Below are 22,346 nucleotides of genomic sequence, written 5' to 3'. Positions count from 1 at the left end.
TGGCTTCCGTAACAGCGACATATTCTGCTTCAGTTGTGGAGAGAGCAACTATCGTTTGTAGTTGAGAAACACAACTCACTACAGTACCTCGTAGAGTATAGACATACCCTTAGTGCTCCTTCTGATGTCAACATTTCCGGCTAAGTCAGCATCTACATAGCCTGTCAGTATCGTATCTCCACCTTTGAAACAAAGTGATTTGTTTGTGGTACCCCGCAAATATCTGAGGATCCATTTGACTGCTTCCCAGTGTACGTTGTTCGGATTATTCATGTCCTTGCTAACAACTCCCATTGCATGAGCAATATCTGGTCTGTTACAAACCATGTCATACATCAGACTTCCAATTGTTGAGGTATACGACACCTTTACCATGTGTGCACGTTCTTCTTCCGTCTTTGGTGACTGTTCTTTGGAGAGTCTAAAATGAACACCTAAAGGTGTACTTACTGGTTTAGCATATTGCATGTTGAACCTGGAGAGTACTTTATTGATGTACTCAGCCTGTGATAACATCAAAGTCCCCGACTTTGTGTCTCTCTTTATCCTCATCCCAAAATCTGCTTTGCAGCGCCCATATCTTTCATTGCAAACTGCTTCAACAATTTTTGCTTCAAGTTTATAATCTCTTGCATGTCTGAGCTTACAACGAGCATATCATCAACGTACAACAATAAAATAATGAAGTTGTTGCTTCTTGATGTAGCAACAATAATCTGCTTGGCATCTGGTAAAACCACTGCTACTCATGAAGCTATCGGATTTCTTGTACCACTATCTAGGAGTTTGTTTTAAACCATACAAGCTCTTCTTCAACCTGCATACCAGGTTTTTCTTGTTTGCCTTTATAAAGCCTTCTGGCTGCCTCATATAGATTTCTTCCTCCAAATCACAATGAAGGAAAATTGTCTTCACATATAACTGCTCAAGATGTAGATTCTCTGCAGCTACAATTTTCAACACCAGTATGATTATAGACAGTTTCACGACTGAAGAGAAAATTTCATTGTAGTCAACACCTTTTTTTGCTGAAAACCTTTGACCACCAATCTTACTTTGTAGCGTTTACTCCCATAGTGCTCTTCTTTGATCCTGTAAATCCACTTGTTATGGAGTGCTTTCTTGCCAGGTGGTAATTCAGCTAATTCACACATCTGATTTGACATAAGCGAGTCCATCTCATCTTTCGTGGAAGACTCCCACTTGACTGAATCCTCCACCTGCATTGCTTCGTCATAGCACTCTGATTCACCATTGTCAGTCAGCAACAAGTAGTGCAAAGAAAGCGAATAACGTTGGGTTGGTTTAGGAATTCTGGAGGAGCGTCTCAGTTCTGGTGTGCTTGGTTCTTCTTGAACTACTTCAGGATTGATCTGAACATCATTTTCAGAAATCTCCTCAATCTCAGCAAATTTCTTTGTTTCAGCTTCGATATTGGAGCTACTTGATTTTATGGTTGACCTGTCTTTGTACATCACATTTTCATTGAAAATGACATCTCTTTTCTGATGATCTTTCAATTTTCGTAGTCCCAAAACCGGCAACCGAACTCATCACCACCATAACCAACAAAGATACATTTGTTGGACTTGGCATCAAGTTTGCTTCTTTCAGCAGAATTTATGTGTACATAAGAAATACAACCAAACATTCTTAAGTGTGAAAGATTTATTTCTTTCTTGCTCCAAACTTCCTCTGGTATTCCACCATCCAAAGGAACTGAGGGTCTACGGTTGATCAGGTAAACTGTAGTGTTGATAGCTTCATCCCATAGAAATTTGGGCAAGCCGACATGTATCCTCATACTTCTGGCACGTTCATTCAGAGTTTTGTTCATGCGCTCTACTACGCCATTCTGCTACGGTGTCATGGGAACTATTGTCTCCATCTTGATCCCATTGTTTGCGCAGAAACCTCAACTATTTGACTTTCAAACCAGTTTCATTTTCCACCATGGCCTTCCATTTTCTGAAGGTATCCAAGACTTCTGATTTGTTCTTCAGAAAATAAACCCACACCTTCCTTGTAGAATCATTGATGAAGGTGACATAATATAGTGAGCCTGCATGAGATGTAACTGGAGATGGTCCTCATACATCAGTATGAACCAACTATAACTTTTTAGCCTTGGGTGTCTTGCCAATCTTTGCAAAACCGACTTTCTTTTGTTTACCAAAGATGCAATCCTCACATAGTCCGACATATATATTCTTTAGACCTGACAACTTCCCTTTTAACAAAAGTGTCTTCATCCCTTTCTCGCTCATATAGCCAAGCCTTTGGTGTCATAGGTTTGATTTTCCATCAGCATCTACTACTGCAATGATATTCTCTAAATTTGAGGTTACATAGAGAGTACCATACTTCTTACCACGCGCAATGACGAGTGCTCCTTTGGTAATCTTCCATTCATAGCTTGAAAATGTTGTATTATATCCTTCTCCATCAAGCTGTCCTACAGAAATCAAATTTCTTTTGAGGCCAGGAAAATGTCTCACTCCTTTCATCTTCCAGGTGGTCTGGTTTGTCAACTTTAGCCGGATGTCTCCTTTTCCGATGATCTTCAAGGTTTCATCATCAGCTAGATGAACCTTTCCAAAGTCACCACTGAAATAGTTCTCCATGATTTCTTGGCATGGGGTGGAGTGGAAATATGCCCCTGAATCCAAAATCCATGATTCAATCGGACTGTTGACGCTTAGAATCATGGCATCACTTGTCTCCTTTGTCATGTTAAAAGATTCTTGTGTGCCAGTATCTTTCTTCAGTGCTCGGTAATCTCTTTTAAAGTGACCCTTCTTGCCACAATTATAATAGTTATAATCTTTCTTTCCCGTTCTTGATTTTCCCCTTCTGGATTTGGATCTGTGACGATTTGAATTTCTTTCTGAAGTTCTCCCTCTAGACTCTGTGTGCAAGGTTGAGGAGGTTGATGCTTCACCTGATTCTCTCCGTCGAATTTCTTCGCTCAATACCAGATCTTGAACATCGTCAAATTTCAATTTACTATTTCTCGATGAGCTGCTAACTGATGTAACAATAGCATTCTAACTATCTGGTAGAGATGATAAGAGAATTAAAGCTCGAACTTCATCATCGAATTTAATTTCCATGTAACTCAACTGGGTTGTGATTGTGTTGAGTTCATTCAGGTGTTGAGCCACTGATGCCCCTTTCGCCATCCGCAAATTGAATAATCGTCTCATCAAGTGAACTTTGTTTGAGATCGATGGCTTCTCATACATACTAGAGAGAGCCGCCATAAGACCCGTCGTGGTCTTTTCCTTTGCTATGTTGAAAGTAACATTGTGGGATAACGTCAGTTGGATAACTCTGAGGGCTTGTCTGTCGAGAAGAGCACAACCTTCATTCTTCATGCCCTCTGGTTACTTTCCTGAGAGAGGTTGATATAGATTTTTCTGGTACAGAAAATCTTCAATCTGCATCTTCCAAAAGCCAAAGTCCTCACTATCGAACTTCTCAATTTTTACTTTCCCTTCGTCTGCAGCCATCGCTCCCACTCGAATCTGGCTTCGTTTGGATTGTTTCTGACAATTCTTGCGAACCACCGTGTATTAGAACACCTTCGTCGACAAATTCGTATCGCCGACAATTTTTTTTACTATTCACGAAATTTACTATTCACGTGAATAGTAATGAATAGTAACTTCGCAAAAAAATTGACAGAATTCACAACCAAAAGCTCTGATGCCAGTTGTTGGGAAATAAAACGAGTAACGAGTAATTTTCCTATAACCAGATTAGTGAGAATGCGAAATAAAAGCGGAAAAATAATACCCGAAATTGATAACGGAGTTCAGCCTATTTGCCTACGTCTCCAGACTGCTGTAGATCTTTTACTAAAGAGAAAAAAAATTACAGTTGTTTATAAACACTCAAAACTCACAAGAAAGCTTTCTAGTATTAGGAGAAAGAAATGATTTGGGATCATTTTGAAGCTAAATGGGTAAGGGTATTTATAGTTGAAGCTTAGGGACTAATCTTGTAAATATCCTAAAGTGTGTAGGGACTAAAATGTAATTCCTCCATTTTACTTTTCAATAAAAATTGGGCACTGAAATTCGATGCCCACCCTTTTTGAATTGGTGCTCCCTTGCCACTTTCGGTGGCCTCCCTTGCTAACTTTTCCACCAACACATTACATGTGCCTCGCCACTATAATTTCTTGGATGGGTGCCCTTGATCAATTAGCAACCAAAGATGGGTTACAATGCATGGGTATGGCTGTCAATGGTGTGTCTTATGTGGGGTTGTGATGGAATCTAAGAATTATGTCTTCTTTGAATATGGAACCTCAGCTGTTGTGTAGGAAAGCCCTCGCTGCATGTGGTTTTCGTAGGAGAGCTTGCTGCTGGGAGAGGGAGTTGGAATGGGTGATCGCCACTCTCAAAGATAAGTCTTCCTTCACTTTGCTTCTTTAGTTAGCTTGGAATGCTTGCATTTATTACACGTGGGAAGCGAAATAGGCGTTGTTTTGGTGGATTGGATATTAGATCAAATGATGAGCTTTTTGGACTAGTTCGAGAAGTTATACATGTGAAGTTTTCGAAAAATGATATAGAGAACATTGACCCCAAAAATTGTATAGAATGAGATATTGATGATTAATTGATTTGTGCTTGTTGTGTTTGTAGATACTGTTTGTTATCTTGCTTTTGGATATAAATACATTTATAAAAATAAAAAAATGTAAAATTATTAAAAAAAGTAAAAAAAATAAAAAAAAAATATTGGTCGACAATCCGTCCGTTGTATCGATAGCTTACGATAATTTTTTATGAATTTAAATTAAACTTTTATGTAAAATGTTATCTCCATCTATTTACAATATTAGACTAAATTATAAAATCTTTTTAACGTTCAAATATAATTAAAGTGAGATATAAGTAAATAGATCAAAAACGATGAATCAAGTAAAAAATTATTATTATTTATTTACCAAAAAAAGTAAAAAAAAATCATTTGTTAGGGTGACATATAAAATAAAGTAGCAATGTAATTAAAATCCACTACATAAATTATTGTGTATACAAAAGTGGTTAAAATTAATATATTAACTGTCACGTTAATCATCAAAGTTGAACAAAAAAATACATTTGGTTAATTTTATGATTCGAGACCCAATTGATTAAAAAGGTTGAAAGGGACTTGATTAGAATTATCAAAATAGTTCAAGGGTTATCTAGACCTTTTCTTTTCAATAATTGAATATTGAATGTGCACTCTTTTAAACGGGACTCAAAGATGTTGGGCTAAAATAGCAGTAGGTATCCGCATGGGCTTATTATGTTTTACCACTCGGTCCAAAAATAATAAGTTCGAAACACTGCTGTCGTTGAGAGTCGAACGCTGTCGTTGAGAGTCGAACTCAAGACCTCCCGCTTACTAAACGGGTGCTCTAACCATCTGAGCTACGAGAGCCTTTTCTTTTGCTTGATTTCAGTGTATTTCTAATCTGATGGTTCAATAGAAATGGAAAATATCTGTAGTTTGAGAATGGAATAGAAGAATTTTCATGAATAACAAGTAGAAATATATTTCAGTGCAGCTCTACTTAAACATCTTCCATTTCTGCTTATTCTTAGCTCTTTTTCATCAGTAAAACATTTAATTAATTCCTCCCTGCTGATTAGAAATACTCAACAATTCTTCTAACTGCTCCTGCAATTCTGTTCTATATTTCAGTACTGCATGTGAAACCCTCGCTGGAAAGCTCTACTCCTTGATCTCCAACAAAATCAATAAATCCATGAACTACATATCTTTAAGCCTCTTGTTCTGTAATTATATACCATTTGATGTGAATGGTTATATAATCAACATAGATATTAAAACAAATATATATTAGATATAAGCATTTTTATAATCTATGATTTTCATCAACACTTGTCTCTATCACGATATGATAACTTGGTTTATAATTTGTAGGGAAATTTGTGAGACCTTATCCATATGTCATATAGAAACCGACCAAAGTTTATTAAATTGTGTTTTTCTTCTATAATAACCTCTACTTGTTAAAATACTGAACCACCACCCAGAAAAGATTAAGAAAAGAGAGAGGAGAAAGAGGCGACTGCGATGCATGGGATTGCACGAGCCAACAGTAGGGTTTGCCATGCTCAACATGTTGCATGTTGCGTGGAGGACGTGTTCTTCGCCGGTGGCTCCTCGTGGAATTCGTGTCTCTTCTAAGATCAATTCATAGGTTGAACTCGATTAGAATTTTCATCATCTTTCATAACTTGTAAAGTTATTTCTAGTAACTTGTAGAAATAATCATAATCAACTTGATTATGGATCAATCACAAGAATTAATCTTATTCTTTTATCACAAAATTCCCTTTAATTAATTACATAAAAGTAATAATTTACATTTAGTTAGGGATATAACCAAAGATTAATTATAGAGTCACTACAGCAAAATTGGCTTGTTGCGGCGTTTTTTTACCTATAGCGGCATTTTTACGCGTCGCTAAAAACACATGCGGCGTTTTTACAAACGCCGCTAAAAGCGCCGCTGAAAATAGCGTCGCTAAAGTTTGCGGCGTTTTTCAAGAAAAAACGCCGCAATAGGTGTTGATATTTAGCGGCGTTTGATAGACAAATGCCATAATAGATGTTGATATTTAGCGGCGTTTGGAAGACAAACGCCGCAATAGATGTTGATATTTAGCGGCATTTGGAAGACAAACGCCACAGTAGGTTTCGATTTATAGCAGCGTTTTTCTCAGAAACGCCGCAGTAGGTGTTGATTTTTAGTGGCGTTTTTATCACAAACGCCGCAATAAGTGTTAAGGTTTAGCGGCATTTTTAGCTTTAACGCCGCAATATGTGTTTGATTTGGCGGCGTCTTTAATACAAACGCCGCTAAAGATCGGTATATAGCGGCGTTTTAGAATACAAACGACGTTGGAGGCGAAGGAAGCTGGGCGCAGTGAAGGAGATGGCTTCTGTAATTGGCTTGAGGGAACGGATAATAGTGATGGAAAAGAGGGCTAGGGCTAGAGGAGAATTAAAACGGACTTTGCGGCGTTTAAATATACAAACGCCACTGAAGGGTAACCAATTGCGGCGTTTTTAATTACAAACGCAACTAAAGTACGCATCATTTGCGGCGTTTGTTAGAAAAACACTGCTAAATTACTAATACTTTGCGGCGTTTCTACGAAAACGCCACTAAAGTACGAGGCTATAGCGGCGTTTTCATACGAACGCCACTAAAGTAGGAAAGGACGTAGCGGCGTTTTCATACAAACGCCACTAAAATATAAATATTTTGCGGCGTTTTTTTATAAAAACGCCACTATATAATACACCTATTGCAGCGTTTGTAAAAAGTCGCCGCTATTGTAATACTCATTAGCGGCGTTTATATCTAAAAACGCCGCAAAATGTTTAATATATAGCGGCGGTTTTGGATACAAACGCCGCTAAATACCTTTATTTATATTAGATTAACATATTTTAAATATTTCATTTCTTCTATACATAACCTAAAGTTACAACCATACATTTTAATTAAAACAGAAGTACTTATGCATAAAACTACTTAACAACAAAATACATTATAATTTAGAAACATTAAAGTACTTATGCATAAAACTACTTAACAACAAAATACATTATAATTTAGAAACATTAAAGTACTTATGCATAAAACTACTTAAAAACAAAATACATTATAATTTAGAAACATTAAAGTACTTATGCATAAACAGTCTTCACCATATTGTTCAGTACAATTTAGTCTTCATTGCTCTTTCGTGGGAAAATGACGTAGGAAAGCTGTTTTCCTTGTTTGACGACGCATCGTTAAGTTTTTCCTCCATGTAAATTCTATATGGAGAAACTCTTCATCCATTTCACCAAATAAATCTCCTACCTCCGGTTCACCAAGAAGACTCCTTGCGCGCTTCAGTGCTTCACTTGAAACAGATAACGACCCTCCACCTACAGTATAAAACTTGATTGGAGGTGCTTGGGAATTGAATCAAACATTAAAATATATTTAAATAGATGATATAAATGTTTACTTGGAGTAACAGTAGAGGCAACATCGTCTTCATTGAGGATCGATACTGCTTTTGCAATTGAAGATTCTTTCAACGCCACAGAGTTACCAAATTCGGTTCTAAACATAGGGTATTTTTCCATTTCTCTATCATCATTCTCAATACCCTTCGAAGATCCTACATGCGTACAATCTATGAAATTTGAGTGACCGTACAAAAAAGGAAATATAGCGGCATAAAGATTCATAGAATTTTACCTTCAAGTAGGAGATCGGCCATGGAAGGGTATGGAGCAATATGAGTTATTGTCGAGTCATCATCGAGTTTCGACGGCGAAACCGGACCGATAGCCTCCCAGCGATAATTTGATCTATCATCAGAGCAAAGACGCCACGTAGACATTCCGACGATAATTTCTCTTACTCAAGGCAAGACCTGCTCTTTTTTTCTCAAATATGTTAGCTTTCTGGGTTTTCCCCATTTTCAGAATACCAACCAAAACAAAATTGAAAAAGATCAGGAGCTAAGATAAGAGGGATCAAACCGTGGAATTGTGTTATAGTTCGTCGGTGAGAGGGCCGATTTGGTCACCGGGATAGACAAAAGACGACGTCGCTTGGAATCGTGTGAGGGTTGTTGTTGTACCAGAGAAGAAACTGTGAGGGAAGAAGAGTTGAAATGATTTTAGGGTTTGGGTGGGAGAAAATGGAGGATAATATATTTAACATTTTGCGGCGTTTTTACAAAACGCCACTATATCACATATTTTTGCGGCGTTTATACAATAAGCGTCGCTATATTACACTATATTGCGGCGTTTTTAGCTAAAAACGCCGCTAAATGTCTACTATATTGCGGCGTTTTACTATAAACGCCGTTATTGTTTAACCTTTCTGTGGCGTTTGTCTAAAAACGACGTAAAAACTATTATTAATTGCGGCGTTTGTTGAAAAAACGCCACTATATATCATCCTATGGCGGCGTTTTTCACAAAAACGCCGTTATATTTATACTATTTTGCAGCGTTTTCACAAAAAACGCCGCGAAAGTCTCAATTTGTGGCATTTGAAATGAAAACGCTGCTATATGTAATACTTTTGTGGCGTTTTATCATAAAACGCCGCTGAAAACGCCGCTACAGAACACTTTTGCTGTAGTGAGTAGCAACCCTTCTCTATTATGTGTCACACAATTAATGCCAAAACCTTTCCTTAACGCCTCAATATCTGATTCCGTTAATTGGTAAGTTGTTTCCGCTTCCACCTATACAATTCAAGCATTGAAATTAGATGACAAAACAATTTTAACATGCATAACGTACATGAATATAACATGAAACATGTTCGTCAAATTATAGTATGATATTATATGTATTATTGATGATAAAGTATGGAATGTGTAAGTCATAGACGATCTAGTTTTTTCTGGTTGAGATGAAAAGTCGCAATCGATTGTTCCTAAAGAGAACAAAGATGATGAATAATGCAAGAGAAAGAAAAAGAAGAGAGAGAGAGAGAGGGTTCAAGAGTTCGGGATCCTCTTGTTCATCGTGTCGCGAGGCTTATATACCGATCCTCACTTCGTAGTCGTGATTGTTGTTCATATGTTGATAAATGAATTGATTCGGTTATTATGTACAGAGTTTGTCGATGATGGATTTAGGGTACATTTAAATTAAAAGACTTTAATTGTTCGGAAGATATGAAACGATAAATAGAAAAGATCGAGAGGAGGATAACATGTATGCATGTACGTACATACCTGAAGGTGAATGTTATAGATGATCATTCCCCCGAATGACTCAAAAGAAGAAGCACCCAAAAGGAGGAATCTTTGTTGCTCCAAGAGATGCAAAATCTCAGGCAATTGAGTTTTCTCAACTTCATCTCTGTTCATTGATATCTGAACCTCAGCTTCACTATCACCAAGCCTATTTACGGAAACCGCAACGCTACTTAAACATCTCCCATTTCTGCCGCTTCTTTACTCACTACAACCCAGCTGGGAAATCCTCAACAAAAGCTCCTCCTTCTTCTGAATCAATCTCTCCAACTGCTCCTGAAATTCTGGTATGTATTTCATCGCATTCGAAACCGTCGACGGAAAGCTCAAGTTCTTCTGCAAAGAAAACGAACACATCCATTTACATATATCTTTAAGGATTCTGTTCTGTAATCACATACCATTTGTTTTGCCACCGGCAGCAACGACCGGAGGGACGAATACAGACCGTTAACCTTCTTCCGCCGGTCGCGCTCGCTAGCGTTGTGGTTGAGCTACTTGACCATGAAGGGGTCGAAGCTGGCTTGAGTGAAGCATGGGGATTGGGGAGAGAACTGAAGGAATGAGTCTATAGTTTCGGATTCTTCGTAGATATAGTTAAGTTCATGGCCAATGGGATTGAGGAAAGGCCAGATTGGGGTAGGAAAAGGGGATAACGCACACATATTAGACTGCTTTAACTTTCTTGCAACTCTTGTTTCTTTGTGGAAGTGGAATGATCATTGACTGGTGTATATATAACTCAAAGGCTTATATAATTTGTCTATATATGGAGTTGGTGTCAGATTATTTTTTTACAAACTTTTATTATTGTATACATAAAACATTATAATAATGAAAATTGATCAATTCGTAAGAGTTTTTTTTTTAATTATGTTTGTGTAACACGAGAGTGCATGTGTTGAGAAGGTATATCTGCGTGTATGTCTAAATCTTTATCCACGTACGGCATGCAGAAACCGACCAAACTCTAGGGAATATAGCATTAAATTATAATTATATTGCAATCGAATATAATTCTTTTAAAGTAACCGCATCCATAATTTATTATAGTTTAATATTTATGAATTATTTTATTTTCATAATTAAGGACGAATCAAAGGATATTGGGAATATAATCTAAATATTTTTATATATTTTATTAATAATTTACTTTTATACACTTAAAATCTATAATTTTACACCTATAGGAGCGTTAAGTGTTTTACCACTTCACTTATAGGAGTGTAAGTGTTTAATGTCAAATGGTTGAGAGTTATCTATAAACAAATATTATTTTATACCAACAGGGGTTGATTCAAGTGGTAAGTAGATTGATATCACTTAAGCAATGTCTTGAATTCGAGTCCTTATGTATGCAGAAAATCCCTTCTCGGAGACTCAGTCACCAAATTTATGTGTGCGATGCAGGTTAGTCCGGATTAGTCAATACGAAGTCTTGGAACTAGAAGGGCAAAAAAAATACTACCTTATACTTACCCCATATTAATAAAAAAAGGTTTGTGATAAAATTAAGGGTAAATTACAAATTTAGTACCTAAACTATTAGTTTTGATCCGTTTTAGTACCTAAACTTTCAATTTTTTTCAAAACCATACCTAACATTTAATTTTTATTTCATTTTAAATAAATCATACCTAAACTATTACTTTAGTATATATTATATATTTTATTTAAATATTAAAAAATTTATTTTATATATTAAAATAAATATTATTATTTTGCTTGAAAGTTTAAATTATTTTTTCTTATATTTGAAAACATAAAACAAAGCTACACCGTAGACAAATATTTTAGTACTGCAATTTTAACATTTTTAAAATAATATTTTTATTTTTTATAAATAAAATTAATTTATTTAGATTGTCGCCGAATTGATTCGTGATATCAATCAATTAAAATTTTAATAAAGGTTTTTGTTTTTTGGAATAATATCATTACTATATTTCTTAATAGGTTGGTGTACGTTCTCTTCTTTTTTGGCCTAATTTCGTAGTACAATATTTCGTAATATACAGGTGTTTATGCGCTTCAAAAGAATTCTAATCAGAGACAGATGAAGACTATTAAAGTTGTCGAAAACCAGAAAACCAAGTTACATTATGCCCCTTAGGAACTTCCAAGGCCCTGTTCCTATCCTACAAATGCACCGTACATTTTTCAGTTTTAATTCTCCCTACGTTACGATCGGACTCGAGTGTGAGTGTTCAACATGAATATCGTCGTCGTACTGAACATGGAAAATTTACCTCCAAAATCCGGCGAACGCTCGAAGACTCGTATAAATCAAGTTTTTTTCATGGATGTCAAACGGAGATAATATGTAGACTTGCCTAGGAGAAGGCAGAATATGCAAAGTCAAATGCTCCAAAGTTGATACCATCGAAAACAAATGCTAATGAATTGATGGGCTGAGTTGCCGCAACAAACTGAACAGAAACCAAAGATTAACAAACATTAGATCCCGATTTCGGATGATGTTTGGGGTTTGAATGTTGGAAGGTTGAACTTTGATATGGTACTTACTGGAATGCCTGTACCGATGAGTCAGAGGACATCGACATCTTTCGTAAATATTTTCGCTCCGAAACTCAGTCCTCCCCCAAGAATGACTGCAAGTATCAACCCCAGAACCAACCCTAACTGCACCCCATGTACACGGACTTTTAGGAATATCATGAAGAGTCACTTGCTGTTTACAGTACTATGAATATGAATTAGGATATATGCAACCTGCAATACTCGAGACGCAGTGGCCATCGCCTTCTCATAGTCCTTTTTCGCAAACGAACTCGCAAGTATTGCCTGGAAGCACCAGAAAGCGGTTAAATTACAATAACTAATGAGTTTATCAGGTCCAAAACGGCAGAAAAGCAACAAGAATGCAGTCATTGTTACCTGTCCAGCTACGGCCAACCCGTCGGCAAGAAGAGAAGTCGCCAGCCAAACCTGCAAGCATACTTGAAATGCAGCCATGGATGTCGATCCCAATCTGGCAGCCATCGACGCCTACAGGGTGATACAGAATGTAATAGCCATAACCCTTATTAACAATAGGAAGCCTGAATTCGAACATGTAAATGATAAGGGATGGTAATTCGATCTACTCGAAAGTACAAAAACTCACTGAACTGAAAACAATGTAGATGCTTTAAACTGGGGGTAAGAGGCGAACTTGACTCATTAGCTTCCACAAGAGTATTACTGAAATAAGGTACCTGCAATTACCGTACACATTAACAGTGTATATATATCATGATAAACCTACTGCTGGTCGATGATTTGGATGTAACTTACTGAGATATCACATGAGCAATGGCTGCACCGCTGACACCGAGACGGAAAACGAACATAAATATCGGGTCCAAAATGATGTTTGTTACTTCTCCTGCCACTGAGTTTAGGACGAGAATCGTTTAAAAACAGTCGGTAGATTGAAACGATGTCTGAAACCCTATTGATAGGATATACCAGTGGCATATGAAGGGGTTTTAGTGTCCTTAAATCCTGGAAAGACACCTTGCACAGCTAACGAGAGAAGAACTGCAGGAGCACCTAGTGACCTTAATGTCAAATACTGTCGTGCAGGGTTTAGCATAGGCCAAAAAAGAACAACTATTGTTGATACTTAAAAATTTAAAGGTGGCCAATCATTGTGATCTATAACATAAAAGTTGGTGAGAATCATTGATGATGTACGTTTCTTCTTTCTTATTATCTCATATCAAGAGTGTCATTTTCTATACAATTTATTAAAAATGTAAGAATATAAAATTATATTAAAAATTTAAGAATATAAAATTTTTTATTTTCAAAATTACATTATTTCACAATCATATATTACACGTACAAATAAAATAATAGTATATATCACATATGAAAATAAAAGGATATATTTATTGTTTTTAAAAGAATATGTATGAAAATCGAAATTTTGCGTCTTAACTGAATTTCCAGCCTGTAATTAAACGATCCAACTGAGAGACGCTTATATCGTGAACGCATTAAAGAGCTTTTATTTCGATAATTAATTCAATTAAAGAGCTTTTACTTTGATTCAAAGGAACCTTCAACACGCTTACACTTCTCAATTTTGACATCTGTTAATCTCCGCTTAAAAAAAATCATCGCTAGTATAATACCATTTCACTTAATGCGATATATTTACTCAAAAATATATTGTTTTTCTAAACAATTATAACAAAATATTGACTTTTTCTTAAATAATTTTAAATTATTGTAATATAGTATCTATTCAAAATATTTTTTATTTATTTTTAAAATATACATCTTAAAGATGTAACTGCACAAGTCTCAAATTTTTAAAAATATTTCGTTTTATCGTTAAAACCATTTATTAAGTTATAAAATATTAATTCTTTAAATAGTTATGAAAAGAATATTATTCCCGTAAAGAAACTTAAAAGAAAAGCCTAAAAATTATATCGAAATAATAAAAAAAAAAAACGATGGTTTTCCTTACTTTCCTCCAACCCAAACAAGTATTTAGATCAGTGAGAGAATAAAACTCTTAAAGAGTTTATTTAATATGAGAAATTCAAAAGTGATGGCACATGTAGGATTCTACCCACGCCATCTCCTACTGGTCCGTACCCTCCTCTAAAATAATACCTTTTCTATTAATCCTCTAAAATAATATTATTATTAGTTGTCCTTTCAATCTTTTTAAGTTTAATCTTGAATTACACACCTAGTTTTAATGAGGAAGTCTTTTAACGAAATTTTTTATATATAAATACTCGAATTCAAAATTTATTTAAATAATATCAAATTGCTTATTATATCAATCAATCCCGTTAATTCCTCTAAAATATTAAATTACTAAGATTGGGTTTGTTCATTTAAAAAAACATGAACTCGCACTAGCACTTCCACTTGCAGTAATTCTAAAATATTAGATCTAATAATATATTAGAAAGTGAATGATAATATATATAGAATATTTTTAAATATTAAAAAACAAGCAGATAAGCATTAATTGTTGTTACTATTACACTCTTTTTTATATTACTACTTTAACCGATTCAACTCCACTTGTATAATTCTGCTATGGCCCTTAAATCATTGTCCAAACTTGGTTCAAAATTTTATTTAGTAGGAGGCAATCCAAGCCCAATCAATTTTGATTCAAAAAATTGATTTTTTTAACTCAATTCAACTCGGAAAAACTAACCTCGAATTGAGTTCAAATTACAATTTCATAAACTCGACTTGACTCAAAATAATTTCAAATTGGGTTGCAAAATACAACTCGAACAACTCGAAATTTTTAGTAACTAGTAGATTTATTTTCAAGTTTGACTCGAGTCCTTGGACTTTTTATGATATATGTACATCACATATGAAAAAATATATGTGTATTGTATATATGGTTATAGAAAGTCACTTAAATTGAAATCAAATAAGATTATAAGATTATAAATATTTACAACTAAATTTAAACAGAAACTCGAAAAATCGACTCGACTCGAACAAATTTCAAATTAAGTCCGAGTTGTAAAATAGGACTCGTTAGCTCGAATAACTCGAAATTTTTTGAGTCAACTCGATGAACGGTCACCCTATCCGACATATATATAATCTTCAGTACTATAAAATGAAAATTACTAAAATGCCCCTGAATAAATTGCAAACAATTTTTACTGTAACTATATCACCAAAAACCAAAAATTCACATTCAAGTCAATAATCATTCATATAAATGCAAAATTTGTGGTAATGCTCTAATTTGTCCACTTGCACCTCAAATGTATGCTCTTTTTCCATTACTCTCTAAACCCCACCAGTAAGATTATTTCTGGAAGGTAAAGAATCATAGACAAACCTGCTTTCGATGTGAAGTCGAAGAAGAAACTGTAATCTCCAAAGTTAGGTGAGAAATTGTTGTAGCTCATTATTTGCAACTTTTGATGACTACTTGCCTTACCACAAGCCCAGAGCTTTCCACCAGATGCCTCCAACTCCGAGCCAGATGATAAGATTCACAATAGATATCAGGAAACCATAACCCCACCATTTGGCTAGTGGTACATACCCAGCCCCATAGAAAACTGGTGCAGATCCGATGCCGTAATGAGTAATGCCGCCCATAAGGTTGGAGAGGAATGATAAGACAAGGGCTCCCAAATACGGAGGAGTACCCAAAGCACTAGCCACAGACAGGAAGGCTGTAAACATCGCACCGATATGAGCGGCTCCACTGGCAAAGAAGTAATGTGAGTAGAAATAGAGAAGAACCAGAATGCCAAATGACATTTGCCACGAAAGACCTAATCCACCAACAACCTGCAAAAAGAGCATACCACAGACATTAACGGCAATTCCAAACATCTGGATTTTAATTTTCTTCAGACTTGTGCCACTACTCTTTTTTTTCAAAAAAAAGGGCTACTAGTGTGATTGCCGAATCAGAAACATTGAATTCCAGTCTCAAAGCATTGCTTGAACTAAAAGCAAAAGAAACATTCTAGGGCATTGTTTAACCAGACATAACAAAGTAGCATGACAAAATATTAACAGAACGGGACAACAAAACTATGGAAAGCTAGAGAATAATACAAAAATATATAGATATATTACAATGTAAAGCACAAGTATTTTGACATTTTGCATTATTTTAAGAGAAAGACATAAATTGCCAGCTGTTTTCCGGTTTTTCCTTTTGAGTAAAACATTAAGTGATTCCAAGTATTTTTCGGCGAAAGTAAAGCACTGCATGTAGATTATGGCGATGACACTTAGGTAAGGGTAAAAGGAAAACATGACAAACCTTAACAACAGTTTGACTAAACCATGAGATGAGACCATATTTGTTCAAATACCCAGCCATAGCAATGAGTGCAGCAAACCATGTAAGTGTATCCCATGCAACTGATTCAGCAAGACACTCCTTCCACGTGACTACCCCAGTCACAAGTAGGACAGATAACCCAAGAATGGCAGCAGTAACAGCATCCACATTTAACATCCCTCCAAATATCCAGAGCCCCACCTAATGCAACAGAGGAAGGTATGAGAAAGCATATTGGAATATACAAGTTCTTGCATTTGTAGCTTTTACATTCAATAATAGCAGTCACTACTATTCTTTTTCCATCATATGCACAATAAAGGTTTGTATCAAATGAGAGCACAAAGTAAAACAACCAGAAATAGCATTAAAATTCTATTAACCAGTTGAGAGCGATCAAGATATTGCTGAAGAATATAAAACTGAATGAAGTACAGAAAACCCTCAGATTTCAGTATTTCCTACCCAATCATGGATTCAAATCAATAATGAGGTATCTACAGATTCTATCACTGGCATGATTCATCTCAGCTAATAAAATTGCCGCACTGCCTTCTGCAATGCTATCACAGCCTTGGTATCATTGAGGTTTGAATCCAGCCACGTCGTACTTGGAATATAATATGAAAACCTATGAGGTCTAAGTACCGAACAATTAACATGACAAATGGGAAACCTGACAGGTTGCAGTATTTCCTCAAATCCTTCATATAGGATATAGTTAACAGCCTTCAGAAGTATTCCACATTAATTAACCAATGTCCCCAGGATATATCATAAAAAAGCATAATAATGGTCCATATTTTCACAAGATCATGAGATCATCATTAAGCAATTGTTATGGGCTTATTTTATTTGGTAATCATTAACAAAGTAGAAATGACATTACAAATTCTATATTTAAGCAAACTGTTGTTAAGAAGTATCTTAGAAGCAAGATTATGAGGGAATCTGTCCTATTCAGGCTCATCCACAACCTAGCCTGATTTTTAGGCTAAGGTATCTGTCATACCTCTTACTCCAAAAACAGATTAATTTCAAAACTTCACTTCCAAAGTCAACTGAATGACAACACATCCATGTTTATCTTCCACCAAATCCACCATCAAAAAGCAATTACAAAGGAACAACTAGAATAAATATGAAAATGCTGAAGCAAAGCAAAATATATAACCGCATGAACAGATTGGCACAGGAAATTCCATTTCAGTTTGAGCACCAAGATGTTCTAGAAAGATATGCACCACAATAATAACTTCTATAAAAAGAATAAGACCCTCTTCTCCAATCTCCTTTCATACCTCTAGATGCAGAGTCTCTATTACAACTTACAAGTTCAGATTATCAAAACCCAAAGACCTAATGCAAACTGTATAGTTCCCCCCAAATCCTAATTCAAATAGTATCTCTTTCCCGCTGGACTAAAAGTAATCTAGCAAAATACTAAGTGTAGCTCTTCAAGGAAAGACAAGGTAAAAGGCAACTGAGACATGAGCCAGTTTCATAAGCTCAAGGACAACCACTATCTGTAGAATTCAGTAAAACAAGTGCCATAATCATCGTCTAAAACTCGACCATCAATGTCAATAATTAAACTAGATTGACTACTTTAAACGATTCATAAAATTGGCGCCTCTCCAACTAAAATGAGGCTACTCTAGTGTTCACATGTCAATATGGTCCCCTACAATTATTTTTCTAATGCGACATTTCCACTAGATAGATTGTGATAGAGGACAGAACATACTATCAAAGTTATATAAGCATTAGGCATGAATAAAACATAAATAATCAAAACGAATTAAATGGTAAAGAAATTTTATAAAAAGAGTACTCAATACTAATAATATTATACCGTTAAAAACAGAGTCCCAGCCATAATAATCTCATTCTTGGTCATCGGTCCCATTTTCTCCAGCCTCTCCTTGGCAAGCCTTGGCGCGTCAGGACTAGTCTTCACCGTTGGTGGATAAATAACATACAATATCAATGGTACAACAAGCAACGAAACTAAACCCGGCACGATTGCTGCCTTAGCCCAATCCGTCCACCCAATCTGTTGTTTAATGGTATTGAAAGCCAAATTAGCACTTAATGGATTGGCCGCCATTGCTGTTAAAAACATCGACGAAGAAATAACGGAAGTTTGGAAACATGTCAGCATTAGCCAGGATCCTAATCTATTTTCCGTTCCGTCGCCCACGTTGCTCCCACACGCGACGCAGAGAGATTTGACTAAAGGGAGGAAAATTCCTCCAGCGCGTGCAGACACCGACGGAATTGCCGGCGCCAATAAAGCTTCGCTGAAGACTAAGCTGTAACCTAAACCTAAAGAGGAAGATCCGAATAGGGAAACGAATTGGTAAGCTATTCTGTTACCAAGTCCAGTCTTGATGAAACCGCGAGCGAAGAAGAATGCGAGGGCGATGAGCCAAGGAATAGGATCGCCAAAAGCGGAGAAGGCAGCGGAGAATGTCAGCGTTTTGGTGAGGACAGAAGCGCCGAGTCCTAGTAAAGCCACGGCTCCGAGCGGCAATGGTTGAGTGATGATGCCGACGATTGTCGCTAGGAAAATGGAAAGTAGTTGCCACGCATTACGGGAGACTCCTGATGGGACGGGAAGGAACCAGAGGATGACACCTGTAGCAATCGACGCTATCAACGGCTTCATTGCCGCACCTTGCCATGGTTGCTGAGACGGCGGAGTAGCGGCAGCTGGACTTGATGCCGCCGCTTTGACAGTTAACTTCCGGTTACTTCTCTGGATTCCGTTAGTAGAAATGATTGGGGTAAGGCTCAACGGTTTAATGAAGCTGGAATTGCTTGAACTAGATTTGGAGAGAACTGGAGGGGAGAAAACCGGGTTCGGAGATAATCTAGAAGAGAGAGCAAGAGATTTGACACGGGAATAGCCGAGAGGGCAGGAGGAGGTGAGTACGACGGACGCCATTTCCAAAACGGTTGCGCCAACGGAGGAACTGAGAGAATGAAGGCGGAGATTGATATTTATAAGGGGAAATGAATGAGAGTGTTAAAGGTGGCCGTTTGATTTTGATCAGACGGTAGATGTGAGGTTTAGGAATATATGGTTGGCTTTTGAGATGGGGACTTTTATATTATACAAAAAGGAAAATGACAGTGAGGATCGACGAGAGGCGTCGTGGTGTACAAGAAGTTCAGACTTCGGGATTTACCTCCAAATTTTTCTATGGTTTGGCGAACAGCCACATGGTTTCTGCATTTATTCAGCGTGCCCACGTGTCGTCCTATTATTGGATTAAATCACACCTCCTAGTGACGTGGTAGATGTGGACCATTGGAAGAGATATTCCACGTGGCGAAGCTTGATTGGGGAATGGAGGGATGAGAGGGTGACTTAACACGAGAAGTGTGGAATTATCAGTGGAATCTATGCTATGGTGTTCGTATTGAGGGGCCAGAAATGTGGAGAGGGAGAGGAGGGAAAATGACGAGTAAGCCCTCGAAGGGGGCGGAACGACAGCCACAGAAAAACACGTGTGCTGATAGTGGAAGCGGAACGTAAAGGAGATCCAGATTTCATTTCAGAAGCAAACGACACAAGCGGCCGCTGCATGTGGGGAGGCGCAGTGGGCCCTGTTGTTACCGAGTTAGTGATACATTTAACTATGTAATACAAACATAAATCTCATTATGTTGATCAAGTATCTCTAGGTTTAATTGGGTCAATATAGTGATTTTAAGTTTATATACGTACCACGAACCAGGCAACATCGGTAATAAAAAAAATAATAGTTATATTTTGAAGTTTCGAGGTTGAGTACTAAAAATATTAGAGATGTATGATTTCAATATCAAATGATAAAAAATTATCTATAAATAAATACTACCTTGTAACTGTTGAAAAGAAATATTGAAACTGACATTATACGGGATGAAAATAGATTAGCAAACTCGATGGCGAAGATAACTTGGTCGCAGCCGTTTGGAATGAAACGTTATGCTTAACCTCCCCTATCGATCAGATCACTGGTGAACAATGAGATGGTTTTAGATTCTAGATTCTAATTTTTTTTCATTGTATTTTAAAAACATGAATGTTACTTAAATAGTAAAAATGTGTGTTATTCTTCCTTTGAGTTCAATGTCATGGCCACCCAGTAGTTTCATGATTAAGATACTGTTATTGTTGATGATGTTGAAATCAATGCTTTTATTAATTGTATTTTGTGTAAGTTCAAGGTTTTATTTGAAGCTTTCTATTGGAGGAATATATAGTTTTCTTTTTATCTCATTTTCACCAAAGACCCCAACTTGCGTGTCACACACAAGCCTATTGGATCGAAGTATCTCGGAGTTGCTTCAACCGTGTCTTGATTCCTTTAACTAAATTTCTTGCTTTGATATACAACTAAAGAACAAATACGATTACACAATGACTATAAATGTGACTAAGGATAACACCCCTGTTGCTCAAGCATCAGTAAAGAGTTTCTGGTGTAGTTTGAAACCGTGGATTACAAGAACGAATTCATGGACAAATCAATGTGTGTCGGATAAATCTTTTGTTCATGCACCAACATGAACCAGATCCCAACCATGACATACTTGTTATGCTTTGACGCCGACGAATCGCTGGCGTTCGGTGAGACAATGCATGACAAGTGCTTCAATTTCTTCTTTATCGTTCGATGCTAAAAAAATGATTTCATTGTCCATATGATAAGTGTCGCAAACTAAATCTCTCCAATTATATTTTCATGCCTAACTATAAATTTGGAGACATTGGTGAAGTGATATATAATATAACGAAAAGTTCTAGAACACAATAGAAAGATCTAGAACCTTATGGAAAGTTCTAGAATACTTCGGAAGGTCTTAAAATACTTCAAAATGTTGTGGAGTGTTCTGAAACATTATGGAAGGTTTTGGAACATCATAGAAGGTTTTAAAACATTGTTATACTAGATTTGTATAGAAAGACCTGGATGTAAATTGTAGATTGTAGGATCAAATTAATCTCCACCGTCAATTAAGGGGGTGGAAGGCTATATAAAGGAGACTTGTCCATTTGTTTAAGGCGTCCATCCATTGAAACAAACTTTGTAAAGCATTCTCCAAAGTAATAAAGTATAGATTTTCCTTTGCGTAACTTTAGTCAAACACATCTTTAAAAGATTTAGGCTGACTTAGTCATTAAGAAAGAAGTGTTTAAGTGTTACACATATTAGAAAAGAATAAGTCTATAATATAAGACATTCGAGCTACTATTTGAGATCACCTGACTAAATGGTTTAACGGGTGAGGAAAAAGCATATATACTCAAATGTTTTGTTTTACCCCTTTTCTGTACGGCAGCTGTAAGCTTGGAGAGTGTAGATTCATTCTGTGTGAACCTGGAGATAGGCACAAGTTGCAGAAGTTGCACCTCAATCTTCCTAGGTTAGTTTTCTTGCTAACTTTCAACCGATGACAATTAGGGCATTTCCTGATAACATGAATCTTTAGAAACTTCTTCATTTTGTGTGGATGCCTCTCTATTGCTTGAGTATTAAGAAATGTCCCATCGGTTGACTTATGAAATAAAACATTAGTAGAACTCATTTAATGATATCACTAGTAAAAAGAGAATGTTATTCTCTTTATATGTCTCAATTTAGACAATTGTGTTTACAAAGTGTGTGTTATCAATTGACTAAGAAAATATTGAACATATATTATCTTATAATCATTTCACA

The 22,346-nt window shown here is 36.3% G+C and overlaps 1 protein-coding gene, 1 non-coding gene and 2 pseudogenes across 2 annotated transcripts; all 4 read right to left on the bottom strand.

Annotated features, from left to right (window-relative positions):
• Window positions 1-5,368: 5,368 nt before the first annotated feature.
• Window positions 5,369-5,442, bottom strand: TRNAT-AGU. The gene has a single exon. It is a non-coding gene; the product is annotated as a tRNA-Thr (tRNA).
• Window positions 5,443-9,146: 3,704 nt separating this feature from the next.
• Window positions 9,147-10,504, bottom strand: LOC120189965 (annotated as a pseudogene).
• A 1,338-nt stretch (window positions 10,505-11,842) lies between these two features.
• LOC120189875 lies at window positions 11,843-13,416 on the bottom strand (annotated as a pseudogene).
• A 2,335-nt stretch (window positions 13,417-15,751) lies between these two features.
• On the bottom strand, window positions 15,752-19,626 carry LOC120202923 (dicarboxylate transporter 1, chloroplastic-like). The gene is made up of 3 exons (XM_039203276.1): window positions 18,485-19,626; window positions 16,609-16,830; window positions 15,752-16,124 (listed from the first exon to the last, which is right to left on the bottom strand). Exons 1-3 carry the CDS (start codon window positions 19,577-19,579, stop codon window positions 15,762-15,764), a joined length of 1,680 nt encoding a protein of 559 aa, XP_039059207.1. The 5' UTR covers window positions 19,580-19,626; the 3' UTR covers window positions 15,752-15,761.
• Window positions 19,627-22,346: the final 2,720 nt, after the last annotated feature.

The sequence above is a fragment of the Hibiscus syriacus genome, unplaced genomic scaffold (assembly GCF_006381635.1).
Source record: "Hibiscus syriacus cultivar Baekdansim isolate YM2019G1 unplaced genomic scaffold, ASM638163v2 tig00000340_pilon, whole genome shotgun sequence".
NCBI lineage: Eukaryota > Viridiplantae > Streptophyta > Magnoliopsida > Malvales > Malvaceae > Hibiscus > Hibiscus syriacus.
The sequence above is the reverse complement of the archived record's forward strand: the minus strand, read 5'-3'. Positions and strand labels throughout refer to the sequence as shown.